The sequence below is a fragment of the Rana temporaria genome, chromosome 3 (genome assembly GCF_905171775.1).
Source record: "Rana temporaria chromosome 3, aRanTem1.1, whole genome shotgun sequence".
In the NCBI taxonomy this organism is placed as follows: Eukaryota; Metazoa; Chordata; class Amphibia; order Anura; family Ranidae; genus Rana; species Rana temporaria.
The window spans coordinates 485,997,018-486,018,468 of NC_053491.1; the positions used below are offsets into that span (position 1 = coordinate 485,997,018).

General features: G+C 49.7%; 1 protein-coding gene across 1 annotated transcript in view; it reads right to left on the bottom strand.

Moving 5' to 3' along the window:
* The window catches only part of LOC120931037 (hepatic lectin-like), a 42,070-nt gene extending 40,514 nt beyond the window's left edge, over positions 1–1,556 (bottom strand). Inside the window, exon 1 of the mRNA XM_040342163.1 lies at positions 1,462–1,556. Within this exon, the coding sequence (XP_040198097.1) occupies positions 1,462–1,534 (73 nt within the window). The 5' untranslated portion in view covers positions 1,535–1,556. The remainder of the gene's footprint in view (positions 1–1,461) is intronic.
* Positions 1,557–21,451: the final 19,895 nt, after the last annotated feature.

The following is a 21,451-nucleotide window of genomic DNA, read 5'->3' on the forward strand; positions in this document are numbered from 1 at the left end:
TGGAAGACCCCTTTAACAAGGTGGCCCCCAGATCCTGCTCTTTAATAACCACTGGTGATGTCACCTGGTGCACCCGCTCCCTTGTGACGACATTGACTGAGGGCATACTGGGTCATTGATGTCACAAGGGGTGGTTTCACCAATATTCACTGGTTTTTAGGGACGCTGGTGGCCCCCGCTCCTGAGTCAGGGCTCTTAAAGCTGCCTGAGCACAGCAGCGTTAAGGACCCCTGTCCCTCAAAACTGGGGTAATGCATTGGGCAAGTTAGGCGGCCGTGAGGCCCTTGTGAGTGCGAGGCCTTAGGCAACCGCCTAATTTGCCTAATTAAAGAGCCGCCTCTGTAAACATAACATACAGTTTATTAACGATAATGGAGCCCAAGGTCCCAATTAGGGTGACCTTGTGTCCCAGATTGCCCGAGACAGTCCCGCATTTTGCAGGTCTGTCCCGGGCACCTTCATTCCAGGACAATACAGTGTCCCGGAATTAAACTGACACAGCCACCCCATAAGCCTAACAAATGCCCCAAAAAAGGCCGCCACATCACAGCTTTACTCACTGACAGTACTTGTCCTGGCCGGGAATGCCTAAAGGAGCACAGTCTCCGCCCCCTGCTTGTGATTGGAAAAATCATGAATCCCCCTTTTGTGTCCAATCACTGTGCTGTGATTCGTTACACCACAAGCTGATATTTGGGAAGGGGGGTATCCCTGAATAGTAGTTTGGAAATGTGGTCACCCTAGTCCCAATAAGCATAAACCAAAACCGTACCTGCTAGTCACTTGTAAGGCCTCCAGTCCCGAACCACCAACTCAGAGACAGCTAGCAGGTACCCGTACCAACTGGGAGACGTACCTCAAATGGGTCCCTACACCATACATTTTAAGTGCCCACATGAGCTAAAAGGACCTTGCACCCCGCCAGGTGGACCACTTTTCTCTCAGGGACGCACCAGTCCCCCAAAACCAACAGGAAAATTACCACAGCATGTAAGGCGGGAGGGTGGGAAGCAGTTCCTCTCTCTTCCACTGCAGACTGATGCCGCCCCCCATCCTCCTCCTACGTCACTTCCCCCTCCAGGGCTCCGCCCACCTCAATCACCCACTACACTGCCCTGCTTCCCTCACCTCAGGTACCCAATGCCCCATTAACCCCTGTCATGCCAGCCCTCCGTTATGGCTTTGGGGTTGTACTTTGGGCCTCTCTATATATAAAGAAGATAAGATAGAAGAGGTCTATTTAGTATTTTTTGGGGTACTCCATCAAAAACCAGGAGGAAAGAGATATGGAACCCCAAGACTTGCAAATTCATTGAATATGCCATTAAAAAATATTATTTTACTTGCAGACCCCAAATTCGGGTCTGTTTTACCAAGAAAACCATGAGTTACTAAACACACCGACACATTTCCCATCTCACCCAACACACCAAAATGATAAATTATTATTATATATCTTACTCGATTCCATCTCCAGGTCTTCGGTATTCCTCGTTGTGTGTGAAGAAAGAACAGGGTTTCCCGTGCTCGCCATTCTCCCTCGTCTGGGACTTCTCTGGTCTTCTGAGATAAATGTGTCAAGAGGAGCTCATCAAATACATTTTAGAAATGACCACAATAAAGGGGAAGTGTCTCCAGTCCTGTAACATAAAAGGGGAAGTCTACCTAGCAACTGCTCTGGAATCAAAATCTCTCTATTTCGCTTTCCCCCCCTCAGTTTCCCCTTTTTTAGGGCCGATTTATAGAGCTCTATAAAAATGTATTATTTCATTATTAAACGTTTTATAGAGCAATGATCCTTTTTTCCCCGACCTCTGTACTACCGCAGTAGTGGTAGGTAAAATAATCAACTCCAGGCTTAACTACTGTATGCCAACTCCCTTTACCTCGGTCTCCCAAAATACCAGATCGCTCGCCTACAAGTCGTCCAGAACACGGCGGAACGACTGGTAACAGGAAAAAAAATCCTTCGAGTCAATTTCTCCCTCTCTGAGATCCCTCCATTGGTTGACCGTAAAGGACAGAATCACATTTAAGGCCCTCTGCCTGACGCACAAATGTGTACAATGAACCGCCCCCCCCAATATCTGTGCGAAAAAATAAAACACCACACCACCAATCGCGTTCTCCGTTCTTCTAAACAAAATCTTCTACAAATCCCCAAGGCCCGCTACAAGACCAAAGGAGAACGTAGATTTGCAGTCCAAGGACCTCTACTGTTGAACGCAATACCAACCGATATCCGAACGGAAGAGAATCACCTGGCCTTTAGGAAAAAACTCAAGACCCATCTTTTCTGAAGGCTAAATGGAAGGACATGGATACCAAGCGCCTTGAGGCGATTCAGTTCACATTTGTAGCGCTATATAAGTTATTCTATCACTCACTCACTATGGTCACTGGTTTGTGGCACTGATGGGCACTGATGGGGCTGCACAGATGATCAGTGCAATGATTATCAGTGCATATGTCCCAAGAATGCCAAGCTCACCTTCCTCTATAGCAGGGGTGTCCAAACTTCTTTCAAAGAGGGCCAGATTTGATGAAGTGAACATGCGTGAGGGCCGACCATTTTGCCTGACATTATTTGAACCATTAAAATTTGGTCTAAGACCCCGTACACACGAGAGGATCGATCCGCTGAAATTGAGCGGATATATTTCGGGCTGACCGATTTCCAGCAGATAAAAATTTCTTAACATGCTAAGAAATCTATCCGCTGGAATCGGCTCCAGCGGATCGATCCGGTGGTCTGTACAGACTCACCGGATCGATCCGTCCGAACCCATCCCTCGCATGCGTCGTAATGATTCGACGCATGCGTGGAATTCCTTATATGACAGCGTCGCGCACGTCGCCACGTCATCATCGCGGCGCCGGCGCGACACGTCATCGCGATGGGAATTCGGCCCAGATTTCGATCCGATGGTGTGTACACTCCATCGGATCAAAATCCTCAGAGGATTTATCCGTGGAAACGGTCCGGAGGACCGTATCCGCGGATAAATCTTCTCGTGCGTACTAGGCATAAGTGTGTTCGGCTGAGCAACTAATACACGTCCCAACAATAATTCTCTTGCCTTTGTGGCTGTGTGTGGTGAAGAGATGAGCTTGGGCGTATTATTTGGATATACCGTATTTATTGGCGTATAACACGCACCTTCACTTTAAGAGCGAATTTTCAGGATTTTTTTTTTTTTTATTTAATAAAGAACTGTGAAGCAAAATAAGGGTCAGTGCCCATCTGCAGCCTCACAAGTGCCCATCTGCAGACCCACCATTGCCATGAATGTAGCCTCACCATTTGCCAGGAATGCACCCGCCATTGCCAGGAATGCACTCACGAGCGCCAAAAATTAATTACAGGAGAAACTCCTGTTTACACAGCGGCCTCTTAATTAGAAAGTTCCGCCTCCTTTGATGGACAGAACAGTCGATCTCATATTACAGAGGCCACCCGTAAACAGGAAATTCTCCTGTGTGTGTACAGCGGCGGCGCTCGTCCTGCCTCCTCCCTGTCCCGTTCCAAGGCATATACATCTTTTGTGGCCCCCCGTCGCTGGGAGATCGTCGGGGGCCACAAAAGATATATATGTCTAAATAACCGGGCGAGCCGTTCAAAACCGGAACGCGGGCAGGAATTTGGACATGCCTGCTCTATAGCGTTCCCATGTTGCACACCATGTGTGCCGTCTGCTGGTTCCGGACTCGGGCTCACCTTTCCGGCTGCTCCACGCTGCACACCAGATGTGACGTCTGCACACTCCCAGAATATATACACAATAGGGCTGCCGAATTTAATTGCTGCATCGCAAATTCGGGTGTCCACGATGCGGCACCGGTACATGCGACCGCAATAATCGATGTCTAGCCCCGCCCCTCCCGGGAGAGCGCTCCGTGCGGCTGTTACCTAATTTCATAGTGTAGTGTTTGTATATGCCGTGCTCGTGTGACTGACTGCCTGGCCTGACCCGCCTATCTCCTCTCTGCTCTTACGTCTCACGTCTCTCCTGGCGTCAGCCCCACCCGCCTCTCTTCTGCTCTGATAGTTACAGTCAGTGGGCGGGGCTGACGCCAGGAGAGACGTGAGACGTAAGAGCAGAGAGGAGAGAGGCGGGTCGGGCAGTCAGTCACATGAGCGCGGCATATATAAACAAACACCTGCTGACTTGAGATGGAATGGAGATGGGGGGGGGATGGTGAGTAGGCAGATCGCCCTGGTCAGAGGGACAGCAATGACACAAGTTTCCCAATCATCCTCTATCGCCCGAGTAGTGTGCGCAGAGCAGCATGTAAGAACAGAAGAGGAGGGGGGTGCTGTGATCCGGGGACACAGGGGGGGGGGGGAGGCATGTAGTGAAATCTGATGTGTCACTTGTGATAAGTCATTGTCACTGCAGGCAGGGACTGGGCTATATGGAGGAGAAATATAGAAAGGAGGAATGGTGTGATATCTTCCTGAATGTGAAAACAGCTTGGGAGGGGACACAGGACACCATTAGATTGTCAGAAATAAAACCACAAAATGTCTGCTCTTATTATTCCCAGTATGATGCTGTGTCCGCAGTCTCTGACCATCTCCTGTAGCATGTCCGCAGTCTCTGATCATCTCCTGTAGCATGTCCGCAGTCTCTGACCATCTCCTGTAGCATGTCCGCAGTCTCTGACCATCTCCTGTAGCATGTCTGCAGTCTCTGACCATCTCCTGTAGCATGTCTGCAGTCTCTGATCATCTCCTGTAGCATGTCCGCAGTCTCTGACCATCTCCTGTATCATGTCTGTAGTCTCTGATCATTTCCTGTAGCATGTCCGCAGTCTCTGACCATCTCCTGTAGCATGTCTGCAGTCTCTGATCATCTCCTGTAGCATGTCCGCAGTCTCTGATCATCTCCTGTAGCATGTCCGCAGTCTCTGACCATCTCCTGTAGCATGTCTGCAGTCTCTGATCATCTCCTGTAGCATGTCCGCAGTCTCTGATCATCTCCTGTAGCATGTCCGCAGTCTCTGATCATCTCCTGTAGCATGTCTGCAGTCTCTGATCATCTCCTGTACTATGTCCGCAGTCTCTCATCATCTCCTGTAGCATGTCTTCAGTCTCTGATCATCTCCTGTAGCATGTCTGCAGTCTCTGATCATCTCCTGTAGCATGTCTGCAGTCTCTCATCATCACCTGTAGCATGTCGGCAGTCTCTGATCATCTCTTGCAGCATGTCCGCAGTCTCTCATCATCTCCTGTAGCATGTCCGCAGTCTCTCATCATCACCTGTAGCATGTCCGCAGTCTCATCATCTCCTGTAGCATGTCCGCAGTCTCTGATCATCTCCTGTAGCATGTCCGCAGTCTCTGATCATTTCCTGCAGCATGTCTGCAGTCTCTGATCATCTCCTGTACTATGTCCGCAGTCTCTCATCATCTCCTGTAGCATGTCCGCAGTCTCTGACCATCTCCTGTAGCATGCCTGCAGTCTCTGATCATCTCCTGTAGCATGTCCGCAGTCTCTGATCATCTCCTGTAGCATGTCCGCAGTCTCTGATCATCTCCTGTAGCATGTCCGCAGTCTCTGATCATCTCCTGTAGCATGTCCGCAGTCTCTGATCATCTACTGTAGCATGTCTGCAGTCTCTGATCATCTCCTGTACCATGTCCGCAGTCTCTCATCATCTCCTGTAGCATGTCTGCAGTCTCTGACCATCTCCTGTAGCATGTCCGCAGTCTCTGATCATCTCCTGTACTATGTCCGCAGTCTCTCATCATCTCCTGTAGCATGTCCGCAGTCTCTGATCATCTCCTGTACTATGTCTGCAGTCTCTCATCATCTCCTGTAGCATGTCTGTAGTCTCTCATCATCACCTGTAGCATGTCTGCAGTCTCTCATCATCACCTGTAGCATGTCCGCAGTCTCTGACCATCTCCTGTAGCATGTCTGCAGTCTCTGATCATCTCCTGTAGCATGTCCGCAGTCTCTGACCATCTACTGTAGCATGTCTGCAGTCTCTGATCATCTCCTTTAGTATTTTGGGGGGAGAGCCTGGAGCTCCTTTAAGTTGTCTGCTGTGTTTAGACTTTGCTACATGCAGGAAGTGTTTGTTTTTTAAGAACAGATAGAATAAAAAAAATTGAGTACTTTTTTTGATGAAAGCCATGCGCACTTGCGCTGTAATCTTGATGCATCGCGGAATCAAATCAAATCGAATCGTTGACATGATAATCGTAATCGAATCGAATCGTGTGGCCAGTGAAGATGTGCACTCCTAATACACATGTACCAGAAGTGACTGCTGATGGCGTCTTTCCGGTTTGCTTGTTGGTCTCCCAGTGCATCCTGGGATATCTCATACCTACAATACCTCCAAAACAAAGCAAAACTTCAGGTGTTGTTAGCGAGTCTTGTCATAGACTTCTATGGAGGCTTTGGAGACGCTTTGAAGCACCAAGTAAGAGACATGAGGGATCATTTTTGAAGCAAAGCAAACACGTGTCACCAGGAATGTAAGGTGAACCATTTTTATTTAGTGACATGAACTTTGATTGGCAGTCAGGGTGCAATAAAAAAAAAAACCTATCCAATGCCACATTTTTAGATAAGTGTAAACCATACCTTAGAGGTACATAGTAACTGTAATGGTCACCACCGTTTACGACCTTCCATCAACCCACGACAGCTTATCGACACTCCACAATCAAGCAAACGAACACGACCCATAAGAATTCCCCCCAGACATGAGACACACAGCTCTGTTCTGGTTTCAAAATGCAAGACAACTTTAATGGCTAGCTCTCAAGTTTATATACAGTTTAAGCATGAAAGGAACAATCAAACTCTCCACCCACCCCTCACACCCTGGGGGGGGGGGCTTCAATACACCTTCAGATGGCTAATTGCTAAACATTCCAGACATCTCGGTGCCGGGCTATAATTATCATGATCTAATCACTCCACCTGAGAAGTCACATTCCTTCATTAACAGAATTCAAACAAAACACCATCACACAATGAATTCCCCTCAAACCACATCTTTAGACAGACGTTCTGTCTCCGCATACAGCTTGACAAGTTCCATTCCACACACAAAACAGTATTTAGCATACATAATTAGAGATCCTGGACCAGACTCAATTAGCATGTCAACAGTCTACACAGAGAGATGAGTCATAGAATAAACCAACACTTTGCAATATGAGCTATCAGTAATGTCCCCTGTCCTGTAATTTAGGATATAATTTCTCAGTCACCCTATGGCCCTATTGGACATAAGGTGACCCTAGACATAAGACTCCTTTGTGACGCCGGTACAGGAGTACCCCTCATCCTTCCAATTTCTCTGTTTGTCCCGGGTCATTCCGTTACATCTCTCCCCTTTTGGTGGGAGACTGACACAGGAGGGAACCCCAAACGGGTTGACTCCGAAGTTAGTCAGTAGTACCAGTCCTTCAATGCTGGTATCCATACCGTACCCCAAATAAATTGCTCCAAACAGAGCATTACTCACCCCGCCAACCTCTGCCTCTCTCAGAGAACCTGCCTGCCGCTGGGGAGAGGCCTGGACTGGCCCTTCTCCCTGGAGTCCTTTCAGCTGCTGAAGAGAAGACAGGGTGACTGGGCTCAGCCCATCATGTTGTTGGGGATCTGGGACAACTGGCCCCCATCCCTGGGGTATACCAGTGGAGACTGAAGTCCCATCCACTGGTGGTAGAAAATCCCCTGATGCTTGCAAAGCAAAGCCGACATCCTCCTGTTTTGGTGACACACCATTTTCTGGGGTTGTGTCAGTGAAGACTGAAGTCCCATCCACTGCCCCAGGAACTCCCTCTTCCGTTAAGTGAGAGCAGAGGCTTGTGGCACTCTGCTCTGTTGCCAGCTCTTCCGCTGGGTTGCTTTGAGTGGAGACCACAGTCCCATCCACTGCCCCAGGAACTCCCTCTTCCGTTAGTTGAGAGCAGAGGCTTGTGGCACTCTGCTCCATTGCCAGCACTTCTGCTAGGTCGCTTTGAGGGGAGACAACAGTCCCATCCCTCGATGTCAGCTCAAGCTGCAGTTGTGTGCAGCAGCCAGTAGCATCCTGCCCTGCCGCCAGTGATTCAGCTGGGAGTAAACGCTTTACCACCACAGCTTGTTGCTGGGGAGAGGGGCCAACTGCCCCGGCTCCCTGGAACTCCACTTCCATGGTGACTGGCATCTGTACCTCTCCTCTCTCTTCAGTTGGTGCTGCTGTGACTTCTGCTGCTGCAGCACCTCTTTGCTGTAGCCAAGTGGCATCCACAGCCGCTATAACCCGGTCTATGATTTCCGGTGGAGGATTAGGTCCATACTGTGCCAGTCCACGTCTAACAGCCCGGTCAAAAAACTCTTCCTCGGGTGTCCTGTCTGTTATGCTGGGCCTTTCTGTTACGCTGGGCCTTTCAGCTCTATCCATTTGGACAAGCTCTGCAATAATGTCCCTTCTCTTACGATTGCAGGCCGATCTGCCCCGGCTCTCCAGTAAGTCCTTGAGGGAAGAGAGCTTCAGCTGTTCATACAGCGTCTCCATTGTCCTGTGTCCTTGTAGCCGTCCTTCTGACGATGGAAACATCCCACTGCTGTGCCACCACTTGTAACGGTCACCACCGTTTACGACCTTCCATCAACCCATGAAAGCTTATCGACACTCCACAATCAGGCAAACGAACATGAACCATAAGAATTACCCCCAGACACGAGACAGCTCTGTTCTGGTTTCAAAATGCAAGACAACTTTAATGGCTAGCTCTCAAGTTTATATACAGTTTAAGCATGAAAGGAACAATCAAACTCTCCACTCACACCTCAAACCCTGGAGGGGCTTCAATACACCTTCAGATGACTAATTGCTAAACATTCCAGACTTCTCGGTGCCGGGCTATAATTATCATGATCTAATCACTCCACCTGAGAAGTCACATTCCTTCATTAACAGAATTCAAACAAAACACCATCACACAATGAATTCCCCTCAAACCATATCTTTAGACAGACGTTATATCTCCACATACAGCTTGACAAGTTCCATTCCACACACAAAACAGTATTTAGCATAAATAATTAGAGATCCTGGACCAGACTCAATTAGCATGTCAACAGTCTACACAGAGAGATGAGTCATAGAATAAACCAACACTTTGCAATATGAGCTATCAGGAATGTCCCCTATCCTGTAATTTAGGATATCATTTCTCAGTCACCCTATGGCCCTATCGGACATAAGGTGACCCTAGACATAAGACTCCTTGGTGACGCTGGTACAGGAGTACCCCTCATCCTTCCAACGTCTCTGTTTGTCCCGGGTCATTCCGTTACAGTAACTTTACACATTCACAAAAAAAGGGTAAACAGTCTGATCCTGTCACCTCCCTCATCCAAATGACAGCTTCGATCCCCACCACTAAAATTCAAACAAACGGGTGGAGTCTCCCAGGCGATAATATTGAATATAAATGAACATGCGAGGAAAGCAAAGAGACCATATGTGTCTGTTTTTGGATGTTGGTGTGATGGATGTACATTGTAGGACTTTTTCTTTCTTTTGGCAGGCATTGTTCATTATATTTGATGTGATCTACATTTCTGGACTATGTACCGTATATACTCGAGTTTAAGCCGACCCGAATAAAAGCAGAGACACCTAATTTTACCACAAAAAAATGGGAGAACTTATTGACTCGAGTATCGTCTATCTGCATGCCTCACCGTGCCTCACTGTGTCCATGTGCATGCCTCACTATGCCCATGCCTCACTGTGTCCATGTGCACGCCTCACTGTGTCCATGTGCATGCCTCACTGTGTCCATGCCTCACTGTGTCCATGCCTCACTGTGTCAATGCCTCACTGTGTCAATGCCTCACAGTGCCTCACTGTGTCCATTCCTCACTGTGCCTCACTGTGTCCATGCCTCACTGTGCCTCACTGTGTCCATTCCTCACTGTGCCTTCACTGTGTCCATGCCTCACTGTGCCTCACTGTGTCCATGCCTCACTGTGCCCAATCTCCCTACCTGATCTACCGGCGCTGTGTCCATCTGCCGCCTTATGATCTCCCGGCGCTGTGACATATTCAGTCTAGTCGATGTCCCTGCAGTGTAACAAAGTCCTCTTTGTCCTCATCCATCACGGAACACTGACACTTTCCCGGCAGTGAGTCAGTGTTCTGCCTATCACAGACGAGGACGAGGAGGAGGCTGGAGTATAAGCCTAGGGTGTCCATCTGCATGCCTTACTGTGCCTCACTGTGTCCATGTGCATGCCTCACTGTGTCCATGCCTCACTGTTCCTCACTGTGTCCATGCCCCACTGTGTCCATGCCTCATTGTGCCTCACTGTGTCCATGCCTCACTGTGTTCATGCCTCACTGTGTCTCACTGTGTCCATGCCTCACTGTTCCTCACTGTATCCATGCCTCACTGTGCCCATGCCTCATTGTGCCTCACTGTGTCCATGCCTCACTGTGTTCATGCCTCATTGTGTCCATGCCTCACTGTGTCTCACTGTGTTCATGCCTCACTGTGCCCAATCTCCCTACCTGATCTACCGGTGCTGTGTCCACCTGCCGCCTTACGATCTCCCGTCGCTGTGACATATTCAGTCTAGTCGGTGGCCATGCAGTGTAACGAAGCACCTCCTCCTCCTCATCCTCGTACTCATCTGTGACAGAACACCGACACTTTCCCAGAAGTGAGTCAGTGTTCCGCCTATCACGGACGAGGAGGAGGAGGAGGCTGGGCTTTGTTACACTGCACGGCCGTCGACTAGACTGACGTCACAGCGCCGGGAGATCAGGCGCACAAAGCTGAAAATGGACACAGACTCGAGTATAAGCCGAGGGGGGCATTATCAGCACAAAAAAATGTGATGTAAAACTCGGCTTATACTCGGGTATATACGGTAATTGATGGATTTTTTTTTCTTTTTATACAGGACTTGTCAAACTGTATCAGTGTTTTGATTTACACTAATATATGTATATATATTTTTTTGGGAAGCCCCCCTTACTCATTAAACTGGGTGGATATCCTGGGTGTCCAATTTTTGTTAAAGGGGCCTTCCAGACTGTGGTATGTATCCCTGCCCATAGAACCCAACAGCCCCTGGGCCAGGGTTGTGGGGAAGAGGCCCTTGTCCTCATCAACATCTTTCCCTGGCAAGATATCCAGTATGTTGAGGGATTGATATGGTTCAGGAAGGGGGCACATGCATGTCTCCTCTCTTTATGGCCAGCCAGTGAGCATGCTCAGAGAAGGGTCTGCTATAGATTTTAGAGGTAGACTACATGTTTTTTTTTTTCAATTGAGTTTTATGCAGAGGCCTTCGAGGAGGACCTCACTACATTTGTGCTTTTTTTAGTGCATGGAATCCCCCTCAAAATTCATACCAGAGAAACCTGCAACTATATACTGTATCATGTTTGGCTCCTGATGAATGGGCTAAAAGTCCACGTCCGGTGTGCACAACCAGGAAATCAGCGCATGGATAATGGGAACCCCTCATAATGGGCACAGAATAGTGTAGGCCCCGGAGATCGGTGCTTACGATGGTGCAAACCCCTTATTATAGGCACAGCAGGTGTTCAGAGCCAGGAACCCAGCAAAGGGATGTTGGGGACACCTCATAATGGGCACAACAGGTGTACAGAGCTGGGATTTTTGTGCAGGAATAATGGGAGCCCCTAATAATAGGCACAGCAGGTGTACAGACCCAGGAAGTCAGAACAGGGATGGTGGGAACCCCTCATAATGGGGACAGCAGGTGTACAGAATCGGGAACTCAGCACAAGGATGGTGGGAACCCCTCATAATGGGCACAGAAGGTGTACAGACCCAGGAACTCAGCACAGGGATGGTGGGAACCCCTCATAATGGGGACAGCAGGTGTACAGACCCGGGAACTCAGCACAGGGATGGTGGGAACCCCTCATAATGGGCACAGAAGGTGTACAGACCCGGGAACTCAGCACAGGGATGGTGGGAACCCCTCATAATGGGCACAGCGGGTGTACAGACCCGGGAACTCAGCACAGGGATGGTGGAAACCCCTCATAATGGGCACAGCAGGTGTACAGACCCGGGAACTCAGCACAGGGATGGTGGGAACCCCTCATAATGGGCACAGCGGGTGTACAGACCCGGGAACTCAGCACAGGGATGGTGGAAACCCCTCATAATGGGCACAGCAGGTGTACAGACCCGGGAACTCAGCACAGGGATGGTGGAAACCCCTCATAATGGGCACAGCGGGTGTACAGACCCGGGAACTCAGCACAGGGATGGTGGGAACCCCTCATAATGGGCACAGCGGGTGTACAGACCCAGGAACTCAGCACAGGGATGGTGGAAACCCCTCATAATGGGCACAGCGGGTGTACAGACCCGGGAACTCAGCACAGGGATAGTGGTGAACCCCTCATAATGGGCACAGCAGGTGTACAGAACTGGGAACTCAGCACAGGGATGGTGGGAACCCCTCATAATGGGCACAGCAGGTGTACAGACCCGGGAACTCAGCACAGGGATGGTGGAAACCCCTCATAATGGGCACAGAAGGTGTACAGACCCGGGAACTCAGCACAGGGATGGTGGAAACCCCTCATAATGGGAACAGCATGTGTACAGACCCAGGAACTCAGCACAGGGATGGTGGGAACCCCTCATAATGGGCACAGAAGGTGTACAGACCCAGGAACTCAGCACAGGGGTGGTGGAAACCCCTCATAATGGGCACAGCGGGTGTACAGACCCGGGAACTCAGCACAGGGATAGTGGGAACCCCTCATAATGGGCACAGCGGGTGTACAGACCCGGGAACTCAGCACAGGGATGGTGGGAACCCCTCATAATGGGCACAGAAGGTGTACAGACCCGGGAACTCAGCACAGGGATGGTGGGAACCCCTCATAATGGGCACAGAAGGTGTACATACCCAGGAACTCATCACAGGGAAGGTGGAAACCCCTCATAATGGGCACAGAAGGTGTACAGACCCAGGAACTCAACACAGGGGTGGTGGTAACCCTCATAGTAGGCACAGTGTATGTGTGCAGACCTAGGAACTCAGCACAGTAATGGTGGGAATCCTCATAATGGGCACATTGTGTGTGTGCAGCTGGAATTCAGTTTAAAGATGGTGGGAACCATAATGGGCTCAATGGGTGTGCAGACCCAAGAACTTAGCACAGGTATGATGAGAACCCTCACAGTGGGCAGATCATGTGTGCAGACCTGAGAACTCAGCACAGTAATGGAGATACAGACAGCAAAGGCTGTCTCCAGTGGCGTCACTGAGGGGGGCAGAGGGGGCCACGACCCCCCAACATTATACTGTACCCCCCATGTGTCCCCCCAATTAAAATAAATGGACCCTGGGACATTCCAGTAGCCCTGCAGTCTGGAATGCAGGGGACAGGGATGGGGTGAGCCACCGTAGCGCTGGCTCCGGCTCCTCCTCCATCTGACTCCATTCCTGGCCACTGGTTGCTAGAGCCGTCTGGCGTCTAACAACCCGTGACGTCAGAGCTGGCATTAGTAGTTCTCTCGCCCCTCCTCTATCGCATGCGATGGATGAGGAGACACAGGCAATCAGCTCCTTCCCCCCTTCCTCCTGTCTCGTATGAGATGGGAGAGGAGACACATCCGATCTGCTCCTTCTCTCTCCCCTGCCCTCCTCCCCCCCGACCGCTGGTGCCGCTCTCACCCTGTGTGTGTACCGCGGGAAGTGTGAACTCAATAGATTTACACTTGACCTCCTGCGATACACACACAGGGTGAGAGTGGCAGTGGCAGCGGGGGGAGGGGGAGAGAGAAGGAGCAGATCAGATGTGTCTTCTCTCCCATCCTGTGCGTGAGAGGAGGGAGGGGAGAGAGAACTACCAGGTGTTTTATCAAGAAATGGAGGCACTAATGGGCACTGACAGGAGGCACTGACAGGACGTACTAATGGGCACTGACAGGAGGCACTTATGGGCACTGACAGGAGGCACTAATGGGCACTGACAGGAGGTACTTATGGGCACTGACAGGAGGCACTAATGGGCACTGACAGGAGGCACAAATGGGCACTGACAGGAGGCAATAATGGGCACTGACAGGAGGCACTAATGAGCACTGACAGGAGGCAATAATGGGCACTGACAGGAGGCACTAATGGGCATTGATAGGTAGCATTAATGGGCACTAATTGGTGGCACTGATGGGCATTGAGCACTAGGCAGCATTGATGGCCACTGATAGGCTGAACTGATGAGGAGGCACTGATAGGTGGCATTGATGAGCAATGATTGGTGGCACTGAAAGGCGGGATTGATGAGCACTGATAGGCAGCACTCATAGGCTGCACTGGTGGGCGCTGATAGGTGGCATCGATGAGCTCTTATAGTCTGCACTGATAGGAGGCAGTAATAAGTGGCATTGATAGGCAGCATTGATGGGCACTAATATGCTGCACTAATAGGCGGCACTGAGGAGCATTGAGCACTGATAGGCAGCATTGATGGCCACTGATATGTAGCACTGATGGGCACTGATATGCTGCACTGATAGGCTGCAATGATGAACACTGACGGGTGGCACTGATGGGTATTGAGCGCTGATAGGCTGCATTGATGAGGAGGCATAAATGAGCAATGATTGATGGCGCTGATAGGCAGCACTCATATAGCCAGATTCACGTAGGCGGGCGCAACGTTAGGCAGGCGTAGCGTATGGCATATACGCTACGCCGCCGTAAGTTAGAGAGGCAAGTGCTGTATTCACAAAGCACTTGCATCCTAAGTTAGGGCGGCGTAGCATAAATGTGCTGGCGTAAGCGTGCCTAATTCAAATGAGGAACAGGGGGGCGTGTTTTATGTTAATAACTCGTGACCCAACGTGATTGACGCTTTTAACGAACGGCGCATGCGCCGTCCGTGGACATATCCCAGTGTGCATTGCTCCAAAGTACGCCGCAAGGACGTATTGGTTTTGAACGTAAATTACGCCCAGCCCCATTCACGGACGACTTACGCAAACGACGTAAAATTTTCAAATTTCGACGCGGGAACGACGCCCATACTTAACATTGGCTAGGCCAGCTATTTGTTCGACTAACTTTACGCCCGGAAAAAGCCTTACGTAAACGACGTAAAAAAAATGCGCCGGGCGCACGTACATTTCTGAATCGGCGTATCTAGCTCATTCGTATTTTCCATGACGAACTCAACGGAAGCGCCACCTAGCGGCCAGCGTAAATATTGCACCCTAAGATACGACGGCGTAAGAGACTTACGCCGCTCGTATCTTAGCCTAATTTAAGCGTATCTGGTTTCCAGAATACGCTTAAATTTACGACGGCGCAGATTCAGAGTTACGACGGCGTATCTACTGATACGCCGGCGTAAACGTCTCTGAATCCAGATAATAGGCTACACTGGTGGGCACTGATAGGCAGCGTTGATGAGCACTGATAGGTGTCACTGATAGGCGGCATTGATGAGCACTGATGTGCTGCACTGATAGGTGGTATTGATGAGCACTGATATGCTGCACTGATAGTCTGCATTGATGGACGCTGATAGACAGCACTGATAAGCTGCACTGGTAGGGGGCCTTGGTGAGCAATGATAGGTGGCACTGATAGTTGGCATTGAAGAACATGTATGTTAGCCCAACATTGAAAGGACAATGACACATTTTTAGGTAGATTCACATAGAGTTAGGCCGGCTTATCAGTAGATAAGCCGACCTAACTCCGAATCTACGCCGCCGTATGTTTAAGCGTATGCTCAAACAGAGATACGCTTAAACAAAGCTGAGATAGGCCGGCTTGCGCCGTTCTATCTTAGCTTGCAATTTTTCGGATGGCCGCTAGGTGGCGCTTCCATTGCGGCCGGCGTAGATTATGTAAATGAGCTTGTACGCCGATTCCCGAAAGTACGCCAGCCGGCCGCAGTCGAATTACGTTGTTTCCGTAAGGCCTTAGGCGGCCTAAAGCTATTCCACCTATGAGGTGGAATAACAATGTTAAAGTATGGCCGCCGTTCCTGCCGCGAGGTTCAAATTTTTTTACGTAGTTTGCGTAAATCGTTTCCGCAAATCGGGAGTTACGTCGTTTACGTCCACGTCGAAATCAATAGGCCCGTACGGCGTACTTAGCCGCAATGCGCACTGGGAAATGTAGGCGCCCGGCGCATGCGCAGTGGCAAAAAACGTCAAAAAACGTGAGGTCAAGCCTCATTTCCATACAACACGCCCCCCTCCGACCAATTTGAATTAGGCGCCCTTACGCCCGCTCGTTTTAGGCTACGCCGCCGTAGATTAGCAGGTAAGTTGATTTAGAATCACTACTAGCCTAGCTAATTTACGGCGGCGTAGCCTAAAAACACTAGGCTACGCCGCCGTAACTTTATTCCACTGTACGTGAATCTACCTATGTGATTTTAACCACTTCCCGACCTCCTCATGTACATATACGTCAGCAGAATGACACGGACAGGCACATTGGCGTACCTGTACGTCCTCTGCTAGACGTGGGTGGGGGGTCCGATCGGGACCCCCCCCGGTACATGCGGAGGTCGGGTCCGCTCGGGGAGCGATCCGGGACGACGGCGCGGCTATTCGTTTATAGCCGCCCAGTCGCGATTGCTCCCCGGAGCTGAAGAACGGGGAGAGCCGTGTGTAAACACGACTTCCCCGTGCTTCACTGTGGCGGCGCATCGATCGGGTGATCCCCTTTATAGGGGAGATCCGATCGATGATGTCATTCCTACAGCCACACCCCCCTACACTAGTAAACACACACACAGTGATCCCTAAATGTTACAGCGCCCCCTGTGTTTAACTCCCAAACTGCAACTGTCATTTTCACAATAAAGAATGCAATTTAAATGCATTTTTTGCTGTGAAAATGACAATGGTCCCAAAAATGTGTCAAAATTGTCCGAAGTGTCCGCCATAATGTCGCAGTCACGAAAAAAATCGCTGATCGCCGCCATTAGTAGTAAAAAAAAATAAAAAAAATAAAAATGCAAAAAAACTATCCCCTATTTTGTAAACGCTATAAATTTTGCGCAAACCAACCGATAAACGATTATTGCGATTTTTTTTTACCAAAAATAGGTAGAAGAATACGTATCGGCCTAAACTGAGAAAAAAAAAATGTATATATGTTTTTGGGGGATATTTATTATAGCAAAAATTAAAAAATATTGCATTTTTTTCAAAATTGTCGCTCTATTTTTGTTTATAGCGCAAAAAATAAAAACCGCAGAGGTGATCAAATACCACCAAAAGAAAGCTCTATTTGTGGGGAAAAAAGGACGCCAATTTTGTTTGGGAGCCACGTCGCACGACCGCGCAATTGTCTGTTAAAGCGACGCAGTCCCGAACTGTAAAAACCCCTTGGGTCTTTAGGCAGCAATATGGTCCGGGGCTTAAGTGGTTAAGTAGCCGCCTGCAGCTGCAATGTCCATTCAATGTTCATGACAAGCTGATCTGTGTCCTTGGTTGCCTTCTGGGGAAGGTGATGTGGAAATATTTTGTACATATAAACAGGAACAGAGATGATATAAAGATATGGATTTCAGAACAACAGTGGTTTGTCTGCAGCCTACATTGTAAATATTTTGATGAAGCAATTTTGTGAGGTGTGTGAAATACACTAAAGTTGGCTATCTTAGGGCCCCTGCCATAGAAACATAGAAAAGTGACGGCAGAGAAAGACCAAGTGGTCCATCGAGTCTGCCTGTTTTTTTTTTTTTTTTTTTAATATACAGTGGAATCTTGGTTTAAGAGTAACCTGGTTTAATAGCGTTTTGATTTGCGAGCAACTTTAACCACTTAAGCCCCGGACCAATATGCAGCCTAAAGACCCAAGGTGTTTTTACAGTTCGGGACTGCGTCGCTTTAACAGACAATTGCGCGGTCGTGCGACGTGGCTCCCAAACAAAATTGGCGTCCTTTTTTCCCCACAAATAGAGCTTTCTTTTGGTGGTATTTGATCACCTCTGCGGTTTTTAGTTTTTGCGCTATAAACAAAAATAGAGCGACAATTTTGAAAAAAATGCAATATTTTTTACTTTTTGCTGTAATAAATATCCCCCAAAAACATATATAAAAACATTTTTTTTCCTCAGTTTAGGCCGATACGTATTCTTCTACCTATTTTTAGTAAAAAAAATCGCAATAAGCGTTTATCGATTGGTTTGCGCAAAATTTATAGTGTTTACAAAATAAGGGATAGTTTTATTGCATTTTTATTAATTTTTTTTTTTTTACTACTAATGGCGGCGATCAGCGATTTTTTTCGTGACTGCGACATTATGGCGGACACTTCGGACAATTTTGACACATTTTTGGGACCATTGTCATTTTCACAGCAAAAAATGCATTTAAATTGCATTCTTTATTGTGAAAATGACAGTTGCAGTTTGGGAGTTAACCACATGTGGCGCTGTAGGAGTTAGGGTTCACCTAGTGTGTGTTTACAACTGTTTGGGGGTGTGGCTGTAGGAATGACGTCATCGATCGTGTCTTCCCTATAAAGGGAATGACGCGATCGATGCGCCGCCATAGTGAAGGACGGGGAAGCCGTGTTTACACACGGCTCTCCCCGTTCTTCAGCTCCGGGGAGCGATCGCGACGGAGCGGCTATAAACAAATAGCCGCGCCGTGGTCCCGGATCGCTCCCCGAGCGGACCCGACCTCCGCATGTACCGGGGGGGGGGGTCCCGATCGGACCCCCCACCCGCTAATAGGCGAGGACGTACGTGTACGCCCATGTGCCTGTACGTGCCATATTGTGGACGTATATGTACATGCGGGGGTCGGGAACTGGTTAAAAAAAAAAAAAAATCTGACTCGGTTTGCGAGTGTTGACTCGCAAGACGAGCAGAATTCAAGCTAAATTGGTCTGCAGTACCTTATTTGGCCTGAGGTAAGGGGGCGCAGGAGCTGAGCAGAACCGAACATTGGCCTGCAGTACCTCATTTGGCCTGAGGTACGGGGGCGCAGGAGCCGAGCAGAACCGAACATTGGCCCGCAGTACCTCATTTGGCCTGAGGTACGGGGTGCAGGAGCCGAGCAGAACGGAACATTGGCCTGCAGTACCTCATTAGGCCTGAGGTACGGGGTGCAGGAGCCGAGCAGAACCGAACATTGGCCTGCAGTACCTCATTTGGCCTGAGGTACGGGGTGCAGGAGCCGAGCAGAACCGAACATTGGCCTGCAGTACCTCATTTAGCCTGAGGTACGGGGGGCGCAGGAGCCGAGAAATGCCGAACATTGGCCTGCAGTACCTCATTTAGCCTGAGGTACGGGGGGCGCAGGAGCCGAGAAATGCCGAACATTGGCCTGCAGTACCTCATTTGGCCTGAGGTACAGGGGCGCAGGAAACGAGCCAAAGTGTCCTCCAAGGGCCTGCCAAGGTCATTTACCCAGCCCACCCGGCCGTTCAGGCACTGGAGCCCCCACAAGGAGCGGTCCACCCCGGAGAGATCCCCCTGGACCCTGCCCCACAGGGTCCAGGGAAACAGGACCAATCTCTGGAACTGTCCAGGGTGGGGGTGGAGACACAGAGAGCCCGTTCCTGCACCGGAAAAGCTTCACAAGTATTCCAGCTATTTGTCCTCCTTGCAGCTGCTTGTTGACAGTGATAAGTCCCCCGGTGCTCCTCTCTCTAATCCCCGTGCACTGGAGAGGCTGGCTGTGCTGCTGGGTGGGCAGAATTGCTGGGCACTGGTAAGGCTGCATTGCTGGGCACTGGTTGGGAGCGAGTAATGTACAGAGTGCAGGGGTCGGGAGCGAGCAATGTACAGAGTGCAGGGGTCAGGAGTGAGCAATGTACAGAGTGCAGGAGTCAGAAGTGAGTAATGTATAGAGTACAGGGATCAGGAGTGAGTAATGCACAGAGTGCTGAGGTCAGGGCGAGTAATGCACAGAGTGCAGGAGTCAGCAGTGAGTAATGTACAGAGTGCAGGAGTCAGGAGTGAGAAATGTACAGAGTGCAGGAGTCAGGAGTGAGAAATGTACAGAGTGCAGGAGTCAGGAGTGAGAAATGTACAGAGTGCAGGAGTCAGGAGCGAGAAATGTACAGAGTGCAGGAGTCAGGAGTGAGAAATGTACAGAGTGCAGGAGTCAGGAGTGAGTAATGTACAGAGTGCAGGAGTCAGGAGTGAGAAATGTACAGAGCGCAGGTGTCAGGAGCGTGTAATGTACAGAGTGCAGGGGTCAGGAGCGAGTAATGTACAGAGTGCAGGGGTCAGGAGCGAGTAATGTACCGAGTGCAGGGATCAGGTGTGAGTAATGCACAGAGTGCAGGAATCAGCAGTGAGTAATGCACAGAGTGCAAAGGTCAGGAGTGAGTAATGTACAGATTGCAGAGGTCAGGAGCAAGTAATGTACAGAATGCAGGGATAGGGAGTGAGTAATGCACAGAGTGCAAAGGTCAGGAGCGAGTAATGTACAGAGTGCAGGGGTCAGGAGCGAGTAATGTACAGAGTGCAGGTGTCAGGAGCGAGTAATGCACAGAGTGCAGGGATAGGGAGTGAGTAATGTACAGAGTGCAAAAGTCAGGAGTGAGTAACGCACAGAGTGCAAAGATCAAGAGTGAGTAATGTACAGAGTGCAGGGGTCAGGAGTGAGTAATGTACACAGTGCAGGGATCAGGAGTGAGTAATGTACACAGTGCAGAGATCAGGAGTGAGTAATGTACACAGTGCAGGGATCAGGAGTGAGTAATGTACACAGTGCAGGGATCAGGAGTGAGTAATGTACACAGTGCAGGGATCAGGAGTGAGCAATGTACACAGTGCAGGGATCAGGAGTGAGTAATGTACACAGTGCAGGGATCAGGAGTGAGTAATGTACAGAATGCAGAGGTCTAAAGTAAGTGCCTCCCAAGCTAATATTTCCCTCCCAACCCAATACAACTCTCCCATCCTCCATGACATAACCACTTCCAGCACGTGTTCCCCCTCCCTTCCCTGAATTGTACATAGTGGATCTTGGCATGGCATTTCATCAGCTGGTGAGTTCCCCAGGGTCCCAGCAGCAGGAGCGGGACAGGGGGCAGGAAGGGAGGCTGCCCTGTGCACAGGTCTCATGTAAGGTGGGGTGCACCACTTGGAGAGATCCTGCCACTACAAACTGACAGGAGTAGTGACAGAAGAGAGCCAGGAGGAGGAATGGGATGTGATCTCTTAGCCCTCTAGCTCCTCCTCCTGCTGCTGATCGCTCCTGCATTGGGACTGTCAGATCGGGACTGTGCAGGATTTGCAAACCTGTCCTGATCTGACAGTCAGTGGCGTCCCCAGCCCTGATCCCATACCACACAGGATCTGGCATCTCTCCCCACTGGCTGCCTGCCAGAATTGTTGAAGGTCCGCTTACTCTAGGCTCCTCCTCAACTCTGGTGTACTAAGATGAGGAGGGGCCTTGGGGGAAGGACATGACACAGCCACCTCCCACGTATTGTGTT